The sequence below is a fragment of the Otolemur garnettii genome, unplaced genomic scaffold (assembly GCF_000181295.1).
Source record: "Otolemur garnettii isolate 467f Iridium unplaced genomic scaffold, OtoGar3 scaffold00127, whole genome shotgun sequence".
In the NCBI taxonomy this organism is placed as follows: Eukaryota; Metazoa; Chordata; class Mammalia; order Primates; family Galagidae; genus Otolemur; species Otolemur garnettii.
Window position 1 is genome coordinate 4,796,023 of NW_003852522.1, and position 14,415 is coordinate 4,810,437.

Here is a 14,415-nt window from a genome sequence, read left to right on the forward strand (position 1 = left end):
GCCTTAGCCGGTTGAGCTATAGGTGCTGAGCCGGCATTACTTTTTAATGTGTGAGCTGGAAACTTTATGAAAAGGATTTAAGAGCTCTTTTAAGAATTCTTAAGAAAGCAAAGAGCAACATAATGTTAACTCATCTTCCTGTCTCAAGAGTCACCAAGGCACACCATTGCCTCTTTCTATCCAGGGGAGATCCACGGACATAAATGCCTTCCCAAACCTGCACCAGGTAATGTGGACAGGGGCAGTCCAGCCACTACCATCTGCTGTTACTTTATGGCTAGAGATAAAAGACCTCACAAGAGAATCACTGGAATTGGTTTTAAAACCTCTGCTTTTGGAATGTAAATGTTCAAACACTCTTATAATGACTAAATGGAAGGACCAAAAAGAAATTCAACAAGATAGAAATCAAGGCATCAAGGGATCAGAACAGGGTCCAATTCTTCATCTTCAGTTAAATTAATGACTCTTAACAAGGGTTGAAAAGTGTCACATCACGTCTTCTCTTGGATCTAGAGACAATTCTTATGAGAATTAACACATATTGTGCCAACATTTTCTACTTGGGTCCTATTGTTTCTCTTGGGCAAGTTCTCAAGAACCAAGATGAGGGCCTTGTAGTTTTTCAATGTCTGGTAAAATCAGACATTAAGACTTCACCAGACTTTATCATCATCCTAAAATACATGTGGCTGACAAAACCTTGTGCACAAGCTTATCTCATCAACAGTAAATTTCACAATTAGGCCTAAATCCACAGTTGTGTTCAGTGACACTGCACCTTCTGCTAAGTGGTGCCTTCTGTCTTCTTACCAAACAGGTATTACCCTGCCAGTGTAATCCCAGAGCCTTCAACTTAACAAATGCTTTGAAGAAAGAACAACTGAAACATTTAGTCATTACAAATAATGAAACAACCCACATGAAGACATTTAAATTCTCTTCACATTGGAAAGAAAAAGAAAGAACTCTGTCTCCATTCATGATAGTTAAGAAACATTTTTGCCCCCTAAATACCAATGCATGTGAATACAAGCATTTCAGGAAGACAGCCATACCCAGGAAGCACACTCAGGAAAGGAAGTAAATAAAATTCCTGTGCTGTCAATCTAACCAGGAATTCATTTTAGGTGCCAGGACTGAAGTTCAAACTGTCCAAAATGTCTGTTGCTTTTTCTAACCTGGAACAATAGGAAGATTTGGCAACCTGTCCTAAGGCTAAGCAATGCCACTGGGACTCCACATGCAGGCCACTGTCACCAATGTGCAGTCTGCTGCAAATGCAATTTGACATGACAGCAGCATCCACAGAAAACACTGTGCAGTTTGGCCACAAAACAAAAACAAAAAATTCCTAGGCTGGCAGCTTAATTTCTTTCTTTCTTTTCATCTAAATCCTTTATCTCAATCATGAATCAGCAATAACACCTGGGCACATGTAGCTCTTTCTTTCTTTGTTCTTTGAGGCAGAGTCTCACTTTGTCGCCCTTGGTAGAGTGCCATGGCAGCACAACTCACAGCAACTGCAAACTCTTGGGCTTAAGCAATTCTCTTGCCTCAGTCTCTCAAGTAGCTGGGAGTACAGGGGCCTGCCACAACACCTAGCTATTTCGTTGTTGTTGTTGTTGTCATTGTTGTTTAGCAGGCCTGGGCCAGGTTTGAACCCGCCAGCTCTGGTGTATGTGGCTGGTGCCCTAACCAGTGAGCTACAGGCACTGAGCCAGCTCTCTCTTTTGAATGGGGGGCAAACAGGCCCTTTATTGCCAATTCATTATGTGGTTTGAAATCATTACTGAAAGACAAGTTAGTTATTTCCACAGTTGCTAACAGGATTTCCCAGGATGTCACTACAATAAACATTTCTGGGACAATTAGGACAATTTAGTCCTTTAAAGTACGGACTACAGGGCAGCCCCTGTGGCTCAGTGAGTACAGTGCTGGCCCCATATACCGAAGGTGGTAGGTTTGAACCTGGCCCTGGCCAAACTGCAACAAAAAATAGCCGGGTATTGTTGCGGGTGCCTATAGTCCCAGCCACTTGAGAGGCTGAGGCAAGAGAATCACCTAAGCCTAAGAGTTGGAGGTTGCTGTGAGCTGAGATGCGACTGCACTGTACCAAGGGCAACAAAGTGAGACTCTGTCTCTAAAAAAACAAAAAATAGATAAATAAAATACGGACTACATGTTGTAGGACACCACTTTCTTAGGAGTGACACAGTATTGAGGCCATGGAGGAGAATGGCCTGATTCCAGGAGCCGCTACATGCAGATGCAGCATTAGAGAGGATGTCACACGGATGGAGCTCACAGCCAGGTGTAAGCATTCAGGGCAAGACTGCCAATAGTGAAGTGGGGTGAGGCACAATCAAGCGTTCACAGTATTATTCTTTTCTAAAGATCTGAAAATCTCCAAAATAAAATTTGAAATTTTCAAAATAGAGATCTGAAGCAAAAAGGATGGAACTCTGCTCAGAAAACAAAATCAAAACCCAACAGTAGCCCTATAAGTTTTTTCTAAACTTGGCTTCTGGAGAGTGAGAGGGGATAGGTAGATTATCTCTGCAAGAAAGAATGAAACTTAACGGCCTTCAAATTCTCATTTTTGACATAAATTTTGTGCCTGATTTCTGAAGGCCTGGAGAAGCCAAGGAGGAGTGAAGCTAGACATCTGCCCTCTGTGTTTACTTTCTACCTGACTCACAGGTTGTGAGAGCTAAGAAAACAACCCTAACAAAGGCTCCTCCTATGTCTGTCTTTAACAAAGAGAGGGTCACCAATGCCCTTTTAGGGATTGTGCCACAGAAGTAGGGAGCTGAACTCAGAAGAGCTGGAGAGTAGTTATTTTTAGAAGCCCATTAGAATTGGCTCTGAGTCAACATTTTGACAGGGACTATACCAGGGCATTTTTAAAATGATGCAGAAGCCTTCCTTGTTAGCCTGCTGGTTCAGGTTCAACTCTAACACAGATTCTCTCGAAGGCTGTACATGTAAATCAGCCTTCAAATCACAAAGCAACAGAACCACCTTTTCTTTGAGAGTAGTACTGAAATAAGAGATAGAGATTTTTAAAAGTATTTAAAATTCATCTGAGCACATATTATATTTTAGTGTTTCATCATGCAAGTTGTCCATAAGGTGTACAAGCTTAAAGAATTCCTATTATAATTTTAAATCAAGGGTTGCAAACATTTTTTCTGCAAAGGGTTAATACTAAGTAGCTTAAACTCTGTACGCCATATGGTTGCTGTCCAAACTGGTGTTGTAGCAGCCACAGAGTACTGTACTGGGGCCCGTTGTGGCTATGTTCCAACAAAAATTTGTTTATGAAACAGGCCTGTAGTCCCAACTACCAGGGAGGCTGAAATGGGAGGATCACTTAAGCCTAGGAGTTCTGAAGTAAGCCTGGACAAGGGACCTAAAAATAAACAAACAGGCAGCAGTGGACCCCTGCTTTAAAATGAAAGTGGTTCAAAAGATGACCATAATACATTCCAAAATTCTATAAAAGCCTGATTTTACTGAATAGCATCTCAAACACAGCTCTAATGCATCCAACTCCTAAGACTTTAATATTATGTTCCTAAAAACTACAGGAAAGGCCATTGTTAGCCCCTTCATACAGACTGAACCTCCAAAGGTTAGATAAGAAAAACACATGTAATTAAGCTGTACTGGTCAGGGCCCAAGTCAGGGGAGAGAAGAGAGTTAGATGTACCTTGAAAATATCACCTGAAAAAAGGTTTTCACAGGTTTCCTAATTCTTCCTTAAGCAAAAGAATTAACAATGGGAAAGTTAAAGGTGAGAATGAGACAATAGTTAAACTGACAAGCCTAGGTAGATAACAAGCCCAGAAGTACCTTGTGTGGGGTTGAGGTGGGGGCTGCTGGCAGCCTCCTCCCCACCCCCCCAGTCTCCTCCATTCTCTGCTAGGCACTTGAACATTGCTTAGGAAAACTGGGCCATACAAAGAGAAATTCTGGCTTCTTCTCAGACCAAGGGACAGGATTTAAGATGAGCAACCATGAGTCCCAAATCACTAGACAGGATTTAAGACGAGCAGTCATGAGTCCCAAATCACTAGAACAGTAGCTCCCAACCTGGGAGCCAGTAGCCTGCAACAGACAGAATCCTCAGGAGTACCAAGTTGATAAGATTCTCAAATGCTGTTAATTGTCAACCAGATACAAAAATACTTCTAAATTCAGCGCTTTGTAACCATAAAGGTTGCAGCAAGTATTACAATAAATTACTACTTCCAGCATGGGGCCTCAGTGGGAAGTGACCACACAATTTTTAGACAAATAGAAGGAATCCTCATATAAGCTGCAAAACACTGCTACAGGCACCAACTAACTTCTGACACAACTCTGATCTTCCACACTTATCTGTCACGGAGGGATATAAACCTATGGCTCAAGGTAAGCAACATCTATGGCTGTTTTATCACAGATCCTACTCCACACCTGTTAGACCTTTGACAGGCAGGGTATTTCTAACAATGGTGCCCCTAAATGACCCAAACTTAAGGAGGAAAGCAACCTCATGATGATGGATAATAAGTATGTAATGCAAGCAAACTAATAATTCTAAATACCTTTATGCCAAGTTAGTTAGAGCCAAAAGAATACCCCTAAAATCTTTAAAGGTCCTATTTTGCCCCTTAACCACTTTTGCTATCTATCTTCTCTTCAACCCCTTTCCTTCTACCTTTTCCCCTACTCTGCTCCTCTGCTACTGCTACTCCTTCTAGTATACAGAGGCATTTCTAAAACAAATCATTAGGAATTTAGAAGAAGGTTGCTAACAGTGTTTGAACAAACCACACTCTGTGAGCCCATCCCACACCAGGCCTGCCTTAACCTCTCTGCACCGCAATCTAAGGCCAAGCTTTCCTTCTCCAAGCCAAATGTGTGGAGTTTTTTTTTTTTTTTTTTTTGAGACAATCTCACTTTGTAGCCCTTGGTAGAATGCCATGGCGTCACAACTCATAACGACCTCAAACTCCTGGGCTCAAGCGATTCTCTTGCCTTAGCCTCCCTACTACAATGCTTGGCTATTTTTAGAGACGAGGTCTCATTCTGACTCAGGCTGGTCTCAAACCTGTGAGTCCAGGCAATCCACTGGCCTCAGCCTCCCAGAGTGCTGGGATTACAGGCGCAAGACACCACACCCAGCCCAGTGTAAAGTCTTAAAGGCCCCTACCTAGGTCACCCCGCCTATGGGCAGAAGCAGCTATGGTAACGTAACCTGAAGGAAAAACTCCCTGGGAAAGAAGAAATCAGAGTAATGATGCAAAGAGAGAACATACCGGCCCCTTACCTTTTGTCCTTTATCCTTCTGAAACACAAAGACAGGAGGAGCAATGGCAGGCTTTTCTGCAAAAAGAAAAATTGGTTTTTCTCCCCCCAACACTATATTCACACAGTAAACAAACCTACATTGGTTTATAAGTGTATATGTGTATGTATGTGTGCGTGTGTACATATATATGTGTGTACAACGTGTGTGTGTGTGTATATATATGTATGTATATAAAGCTACTAACTCCAAAGAGCATCAAATCACTTCAGGGAGCTTCTTGTCATGAACACTAGGATGCATGGGTGTGTTCAGTATGAAATTCAATACTTACTGGTATGACACAGGCCTGTTTCTCTATGTACATTGTTTAATTAATAAGGAGCTTTCAAGACTTGCTTGGAGCAGACATGCACATGAGAGCAGAAATGCACAAAGAGTGCTAGCCACTGTGTAGTCCTGCGGGAATGTGGCATAGAGACTCCAGATTTTTATGTGAAACCTCCTGAATTTCCAATGGTGGAGATAAATTTGTTTTGTTTGTTTGTTTTGTTTTAATTTGCAGGCCAGAAAGCAACTGATCAGTATCTGCTAGAGAGGTTGCTCATGCTCTTTGGAGACCTGGCCCAGCAGGCCCAGGATGCAAACTTCCCTCTACATTAGGGAGTGAGAACACAGAGCCGCTGAGGGTCTGAGAGCCCACCTAGGACAGCTGCTGTTGAAAGAAGAAACACCATGGGATGCTCCACCACTGTAGTTTCCACAAAACACCATTTGTCTCCTACCCAGGGGCAGCAACATCCATAGCCCTCTGCACTCACCCTAGTGTGAGTGGCAGCTCAGGAAGTCCCCGTGGGACACACTGACAAGGACTGCCATGACTCCACTGGGGAGGCCCAGGCCACATCTGCCTCATGGCCTCAAGGCCTGGTGCCCTAAAGGCCTCCTTCACTTTTCAAGGCACATAGAGCTTGGCAAAGCAGGAGCTCTGAGCCTAGGAAAAGCCTACTGCAGGTGCACTGGGCCCCTGCAGCAAGTAGAATTCAGGCACCTGCTCTCACAGGCCCCTAGTAATGCCTGGGCACAGCCCAAGAAGAGGGGGCTGTGCTGGAGTCTCAAGAAGAAGAGATGGAGGGATCCGAACAGCAGTTCAAAGGCACAGCTCTTAAGAGTGCTAGGGTGGGGGTGAGGGCTGCCATACTGAGGATCTGGAGAAATGCTGGAGAAGGCACTGGGAAGCGGGAGGTCTGTTCAGGCTGAAAGAGAAGAGTTTGGGGAAAGGGCAGAGAGAATAGATTTGGGGAGATCAGGTGCATGACAAATGAAAAGTGATGGGTCAGCACCAGGATGACCAAACCAACACTATCCCACTCCTGCAGAAGTCTTGACTTTGGGGCAACAGTCCACAGACAGACAGCCCACTCACTGTGATGTTCCCTCCACCATGCTCCCCAAAGCCTTGCTACATCTGGATCCAACTGCACACACAGTGACAGCAAATATTGGGATGAATGACACTGACACATCTCCAATGTAGCTTCTAGGCCTCCCTTAGGTAGCCACCTCCTTGACACACCACACAGCTGTTGCTTAATAAACTCAAATGAATGTGCCTCTGTTGGACAAGAAATAACGTCAAAGGAATGCTACAGGGACCCCAAGGCAAAGCCACAGCCCTATCTGCCACTGAGGAACCTAGAGACCTTGCAGCACTGCCCTACAGATCAGGCCCCAGCAAAGTATTCAGAGGTACAGGAAGCAGCTAGGGTTTGGGCCATCTCCACACTCCCCAGCCCCATCTGCTTTGGTGAACCACCCCTCCCCAACACCCCCCATGTTTCAGAGGAAGCCAACCTCAGCCCTGGCTCTGGCCTGACAAGGACAGTACTGCAAGCCTCAGCTTTAGGGAACACAGCAGCCCATGAAGGAGGCCAGGCCTTTTGTTAGAGACACTGGGGAAGGGTGTTTTCTTCCTGCTGGAGCTGCTCAGCTGGTGGGAGATGACCCTGGGGCCACCAGCCGTCAAGTGTCACCATAAGGGGCCTGGAACTGAAGCAAACACAGGGGGAGACAGAACTGGAGATGGATGACTAAATCCTGGTCACACTGGTGGAGGCCCTGAGTTGAGCTCGGCCTAAAGCTAGGCCAAGCAATGCTGAATTTTGCTGAATTCAGGGAGAGCCTGCTGCACGTGCACTGGGCCCCGGCAGCAAGAGGAATTCAGGTACCTGCTGTAATAGGCTCCAGCAACGCCTGGGCTTTCCCAGTCTGAGCTACATTTCTGCTCTGTGTCACTCCAGCCTGAGAGAATCATGGTCTAGCCACTGTGGGGTTAATTAGACATATGCTATACTTGGGCACTGTAGAGAATAAACCTTGGAGTAGCCTCAAAGTGAAGCTAACATACTTTCTTTTTCTTCACCTGCCCCATATTTATGGTTTGCAGTCTGTCTTCCTAGGAAGGTACAAACTCCAGGAGGGTACAGACGCTATTTTGCTCCCCTTGGCATCCTTTGGCTCAAGAACAGTACTTGGCCTGTCGTGGCAATCCAATAAATATCTGATGAAGGTGTGGTGCCAGGCTAGTGAGGAAGGGCAGAATGAAGAGAGGATCCTTTGGAGGGAAGTGGAAGAGCTTTGTAGTGATGAGAACTGTGTTGGTTGATCTGCACATCCTTAGAGGTGACCTCAGCTATTGGGACAACTTCTGGAGGCCTGGGCTGCCTATGACTTGAAGCCTTTCTAGACTACATAGCAGGCTTGGGCCAAGAGAGGACCTCTCTGATGAAGGAACAATTCTGTCATAGACCTGGGCTAGCTGCCCAGCTGGAAGTAGAGGGAGGCTGTGGAAGGGGACATGTGGGTTGAGCTCTGAAAGCAGAGATTCAGAGAACAGGAAAGCCAGGGTGATGCCCAATCAGATCCTCCCTAATTACCTCCTATTTCCTGTTCCCCAACCCTGCCACCACTCAGACCCTCTTTCTTTCTCTGCCTCTACTTTCAGACCCTTAAATCAGAGCAGGCAGAACCACTGGTATAAAACGTGCACTTAAAACTGCCAACTTCCTTCTATGGACATTTTGAGTTCCTTTGGACAGGCCACACCCTCCCACCTTACTACCGTGGTAAAGAGCCTGCTGTCCCCTGCATGCCCCATGTTCATGACACACTCCTGGACTTCTGCCTGGTTCCGTCCTTCTACCTAGAACATGTGTTTACCTTCTGTGTGGCTGGCACCCGCTCCCTCAGGAAGCTCCCAGTCTGGACTGCACACATGCCCTGCTCTGCTCCCTCCTGACCACAACTCTGGATTCTACCTTGCCACAGGGCACTCAGAGGCTGCCTGTGATGGAGGCTGAGTGACTAGAGCCACAGCATCTGAAACAGCTCTGTCCCCATCACATGCTGTGTAGACATCATCCAGTTAAGTATCTGAACTAAACCCATCTCTATTTGTTCACACATAGAACACCAGCTGCTATATACTCTCATAAACATTTCCTAAGTTACCCTTATTCTGTGCATGGCACCACAGAAAAGGTAGAGAACAGGAGGCTAAGAGCAGAAGACTTAACAGGAAAACATGTGATAGGGGCAGCAGTGCACATGGTGGCCTGGCACTAGGGAGCCCAGGCACTCCTAGAGGCATTCCTACCTCTAGGAACTGAGCTAGAGGATTGAGGCCTCATCTGTTCTGTTCACCTCTGTATTCCCTATGGCAAACACAGAACTTCACACACAGCAGGTGCTTAACCAGCAATTACGGTGTGAATGTAATGCTACATACCACACACAAAGAATAGGACTGAGAACCAGGCACAGTCAGGGTTCTCCAGAGGAACAGCACAGGATGCAGCCAGTAGGTGAGGACTGCAGCAGAGCTCCCTGCTGACGGGGCAGACAGCCTTCATTCTTTAATTCACTGCACTAACTAAAGCATATAAATGAACTATCACCTCTCCATCCTGAACACAAAGCCATCAGTTACACACACTGCACTTCCACTCAGCAGTAAGAGGCTCCAAACTGCAAACTGGTTCTCGTGCCTCATTCCACACAGGACCGCCCTACACTGATCACAATGGGGACAGACTGTTTTCTGCGGTCATCCTTCATCACCAAGCAGCTTCTGTTATGTCACCAAGTAACATGCATGCCACTACCTGAAACCCAAGTTTAGGGAATGCACAGGAGACCAGAAGCAGGGAGGCTACTATGACCTGCTTTAATGTCTAGCCCAGCTTTGCTTTCACAGGTCAGGGGAAAACTACCACCAGAGATTTTTGGAGACCCAGATCACCATGAAAACCTAAAATATTTAAATATCAACAAATGCAAACTATTCATCCCAGATTCTGTCAAACAAATGTTTTTTTTGTAAAATAGTCCAGTAAAACATTTCCTAATCAAATTAGTATGTAAAAAGCAGTCTGCCTGGTGACCAACTGTGGTGGGAGGGTGTGGCCTGTCCAAAGGAACTACACATAGCAGCACAGTAGAGTTCAGGAAACCAACAGAAAGACCCCCCTTTGACCAAATGCTTCCCAAAGTGCTCTAATCAGGGAAGTCACCTTTCCAGGAACCCCATGCCAGGGCCCTGTTTCATGGATTGATTGGTGTGTGATATGGAGGTCTACGCCTGCTTGAACCTCCCAGGTCACTGCAAACAAGACCTTGCCTGTAGTTGGTGTAGTGCTTCTCCCTGGCCTCAGCATGCTTTTCAGGGTACTACAAACCAAGTCCCAGGTGGCTACTGCCCATTCAACCCCCTCCTCCCTCCAATCCAGCAGCCTCCTCCTGGGCCTTTCCCAGCTCCTGTGCCCAGATAACACTCAGCCTGAACCTAATGGTGATTCACGGGACAACCACAGACCTGAGCCAGGGAAAGTCCCCTGCCTGCCCCAATCTCCAATGACAACAGCAAGGGGAGAGGGACAACAGAAGCTAAGAGGAGTGAGCCCCTGCTGGCATCCTGGCTCACAATGCAGCTCCCCCTCTTGTCCCCTGCTATCTTCCTCCCAACTATGAGGCTCAGATGCAAAGTGGGACAGACCAGCTAGGATACCCAGGAAAGGCCCTGAGCCTAGGTCCTGGTTGTTGCTAAGAACCAAGCAAGTCTCAGCACAGAAAGCTTAGTGATCTCTGCACTCATTCTAAACCTCTGCCAGCTGCTGGGAGCCTCTTACCCTGTCCCCTCAACTCCTGTTGTTCATCCTCCTATGGCTGTGACTGTCAGGGTCCTCTTTCCCATTTCCAAGGCTGCATGTGGGATTCAGAGTCAAATAATATTCTTTCAGCAGCTACTACAACTTTTAGCAATTCCACACACCTAAGCACTCAGTGTATCAGACCTATGGGGACATGGCAGCAACACAGAGACATGTCCCCTGCCTGCCAGGAGCAGACCTAAGACTCCACCTGAGGGGGCGCCTGTGGCTCACTGAGTAGGCCCCATATACACCGTGGATTAAAACCTGGTACCGGCCAAACTGCATCAATAAACAGCTGTGCACTGTGGCAGGCACCTGTAGTCCCAGCTACTCAGGAGGCTTAGGCAAGAGAATCGCCTAAGCCCAAGAGCTGGAGGTTGCTGTGAGCTGTGATGCCATAGCTCTCTACCGAGGGTAACAAAGTGAAACTCTGTCTCTAAAAAGAAAAAAAAAAACTTCAACTGAACATTACAAGCACAAGATGCCCTGGGAGGGCAAAGCTGGGGCTCCTAACCCAGTAAGACTGTAGAAAGGAGTAAAATTAGGAAAAGCTTCATGGAAGAGGTGTGAATAGAAGAATGAGCAGCATTTGGCCTGGTGACCGGGTATAGGAGGAATCTGCAGCAAGTGAGGAGCACTGGAAAACTAGGAGGTCAGCAGTAGGCCTGGTATTGTGCCAGTGCTTGGGACACACCCTAGGGACAGACTAGAAAACAAGGCAACAGGAGCTATGTGGGTACACCTCCAACCTGCCCTGTGCCTGAGGCCTGCATGCTCATACCTACATGGGCCCGCAGAGAGGATCCCAGAAGGCAAACCCCAAACTCAGGCAGTTTTTTGAGGAAATGAGCCAAAGACCACTGCAAAGAAAAAGGGGGAGGGCGTGGTCCTGGTGGAAGATGATCTCTTACCCTGGAAGGACACAGGATCCCTACTGTCCCTGGGAGGAGCTGTAGGTCTCTAGGGATGTGGGGTCTCAAACAGGTGGCCCCTCCAAGAAAAGGTCCATGGATGATCCACAGATAGCCTGCATGTGTGGGAGGTCCATAAAAATCTTGGCCAAGGTCATCTCTATAACTTGGTGTATGATGTCTTTATCTAGGGAGTAAGCCCAGATACCTCCTCAAACACTGGGTAAGAAGGGTCAAAAGAAACATAGTTTTAAATAGCCTGACACTTGAGCAAATTGGGCTTCCTCGTACCACCTCAACAACCAGGGACCAAAATGCAAAGATTTTTATCTGTGTCATTTCTGCCAATTGGTTGATAGCAAAACCTTTACACAAAATGACTTATGTATCTATTTCAGAGGCAGCAGGGACGAGGGAGGGGGGCACAGTAGAGAACATCTTGCCCTGCAGCTTGTCTAAGGAAGTTGGGGCCCTTGCCGCCCACTGCAAGTGAGGTAAGGAGCTGGCCTGAAGCTCAGAGGTAGCCCAGAATAGAAGAATGTGTTTCCCAGCCCTCTAAGTTAACAGGGGTCTTAGAATAGTGTCTGTAGATTCTCCCAGCCTCTGCCATGTTACACGCAGCAAAGTTACCTGCATGGGTTTTCCCAAACTCAGGATCGTTTCATCAAATACTTCTTTATTGTGTTATGTTTTATCTGAATTATTCTCACTAAATCTGCATAACCACCACAGAACGTATCCTCCTGAATCAATGTCCTTATTTTGAACTAGTCACTGGATTCTTGTATTCTTGAATGGGCAGTAGCCACCTGGGACTTGGTTTGTAGTACCCTGAAAAGCATGCTGAGGCCAGGGAGAAGCACTACACCAACTACAGGCAAGGTCTTGTTTGCAGTGACCTGGGAGGTTCAAGCAGGCGTAGACCTCCATATCACACACCAATCAATCCATGAAACAGGGCCCTGGCATGGGGTTCCTGGAAAGGTGACTTCCCTGATTAGAGCACTTTGGGAGCACCTCCTGAATCAATGTCCTTATTTTACAGGAAAGAAAACAAGAATCTAGTGACTAGTTCAAGGTGGGTCAAGGTCTCTAATCCGGGTGGGCTTGACTTGGAAGCCCATGCTCCTCAATACCATGCTACTTACCATCAAGAATAAAGCAGCTGCCTGTCAACATTCTGCATAGGCACCTATGTGAGAGCACAAACTAAACTAGGGGGCCTGTGACAAGCTTTGGGGTCAGCGCAAGGTTTCTCACAGGTCATGTGACCACCCGCCCCAAGAATACCATGTGCAATTACACAGATCCTTGCAGATATTGAAATCCTTTAAGAATGTTGAGAAAAGAATCAAAGACAGGCCAGGCAAGGAGGCTCATCCCTGTAAGTCCAAGAGTTGGAGGTTGCTGTGAGCTATGACGGCAAGGCACTCTACTGAGGGAGACAAAGTGAGACTCTGTCTTCAAAAAAAAAAAAAAGGAAAGAAAGAAAAAGAACCAAAGACAGAGGCTGAGCACTGTAGCTCACACCTGTAATCCCAGCACTCTGCGAAGCCAAGGCAGGTGGATCCCTTGAAAGCTCAAGAGTTTAAGAAATCAGCCTGAGCAAGAGTGAGACACCATCTCTAAAAATAGCTGGGTGTTGTGGTGGGCACCTGTAGCCCCAGCTACTTAGGAGGCTGAAGGAAGAGGATCTCTTGGGCCCAGGAGTTTGAGGTTGGTGTGAGCTATGACTGCATGGCCCTCTACCCAGGTGACAGAGTGAGATCCTGCCTCAAAACCAAAAGAAAGAATCAAAGACACATTCCAAGGTACACACTCGGTTGTGAAACAAGTTACATTCTGTCTTTGTCTGCTGAATGTCTAACCATGGAATGCTTTGCATAACTTATTCAGAATCTGACAACACACACACACCCCATGCGTTGCCCACTCCCACCCCTCTCCCCTTCCACATAAACTTTACTGCTGCAGAACAAATAATGTATAGAGTAGCCAAGGGCAGCCTGCCCGGTAATAAGCTTCAGTGCCTCCCTCTCCCCATGGCTCCCTCCAGCCTCTCTCTTGGAGGATTTCCTGCTAAATTTAAATAGAAGAAACTAAGTATCTCCAAGAAAACACAGAAGAGAATATTTTTGCCTTTTCTGTTTATTCTCCTCCTGAAGGATGACTCCAACACCTGCCAGGAAAACTGCCCCCATCTGGAAAGCCACTTAGAATTCTTGACCAAAACGGCAGCAAGGTACTTGTGTAAAATTAGCTTTAATCCTGGGCTGATATGTCTTAATCTTCTTATCTGTGAAAAAAATATGGAAAGCATCTTGCCAACACAAATAACAGTCTGTTAATATGTGGCAACCACTGTAATCTGGCGACAGTATCTCAACCTTTCATGTCACTTATTTTTTTCCTCAGGAATTATTATAAACAGTTCTGTGCCACAACAGAAAGGTAAATCAGTCACGATGTAGCAGCTCTATCCTCCAACTAATTCTCTGGTGAAGAAGGGAATGGATCTCAAACATGCTGTTGCTAGGTGACACCTCTCTGCCTCTCAGTGCACAGCATATTTGGGGCTCACCAGATCAGCTAATGCAGGGTGGTGGGGCCCTGGGTAACTCAACTCTTTTCTCAGTACTCGAATATACAGAAGTGCCAAAAAATACACGCATATCTTAAGAAAGGAAAAAACTGTGTAAAAATTGTAATACTCAGGCTCGGTGCCCGTAGCACAGTGGTTATGGTGCTGGCCACATGCACTGAGGGTGTTAGGTTTTAACCCAGCCCAAGCCTGCTAAACAACTGACAACTCCAACAACAAAAAAAAATAGCTGGGTGTTGGCTCGACACCTAAAGCAGCTAAAGGCGCCAGCCACATACACCTGAGCTGGTGGGTACAAATCCAGCCCAGGCCACCAAACAACAACGATGGCTGCAACCAAAAAATAGCCGGGCGTTGTGGCAGGCGCCTGTAATCCCAGGTACTTGGGAGGCA

The 14,415-nt window shown here is 46.4% G+C and overlaps 1 protein-coding gene across 14 annotated transcripts in view; it reads right to left on the reverse strand.

Moving 5' to 3' along the window:
* RANBP3 (RAN binding protein 3) overlaps positions 1-14,415 on the reverse strand; it is a 64,305-nt gene that overhangs the window by 37,686 nt on the left and 12,204 nt on the right. For all 14 annotated transcript variants that reach the window (XM_003797983.3, XM_003797984.3, XM_023517979.1 and 11 more), the window contains exon 2: positions 5,321-5,376. In XM_003797983.3, the coding sequence (XP_003798031.1) occupies positions 5,321-5,376 (56 nt within the window). The remainder of the gene's footprint in view (positions 1-5,320; positions 5,377-14,415) is intronic.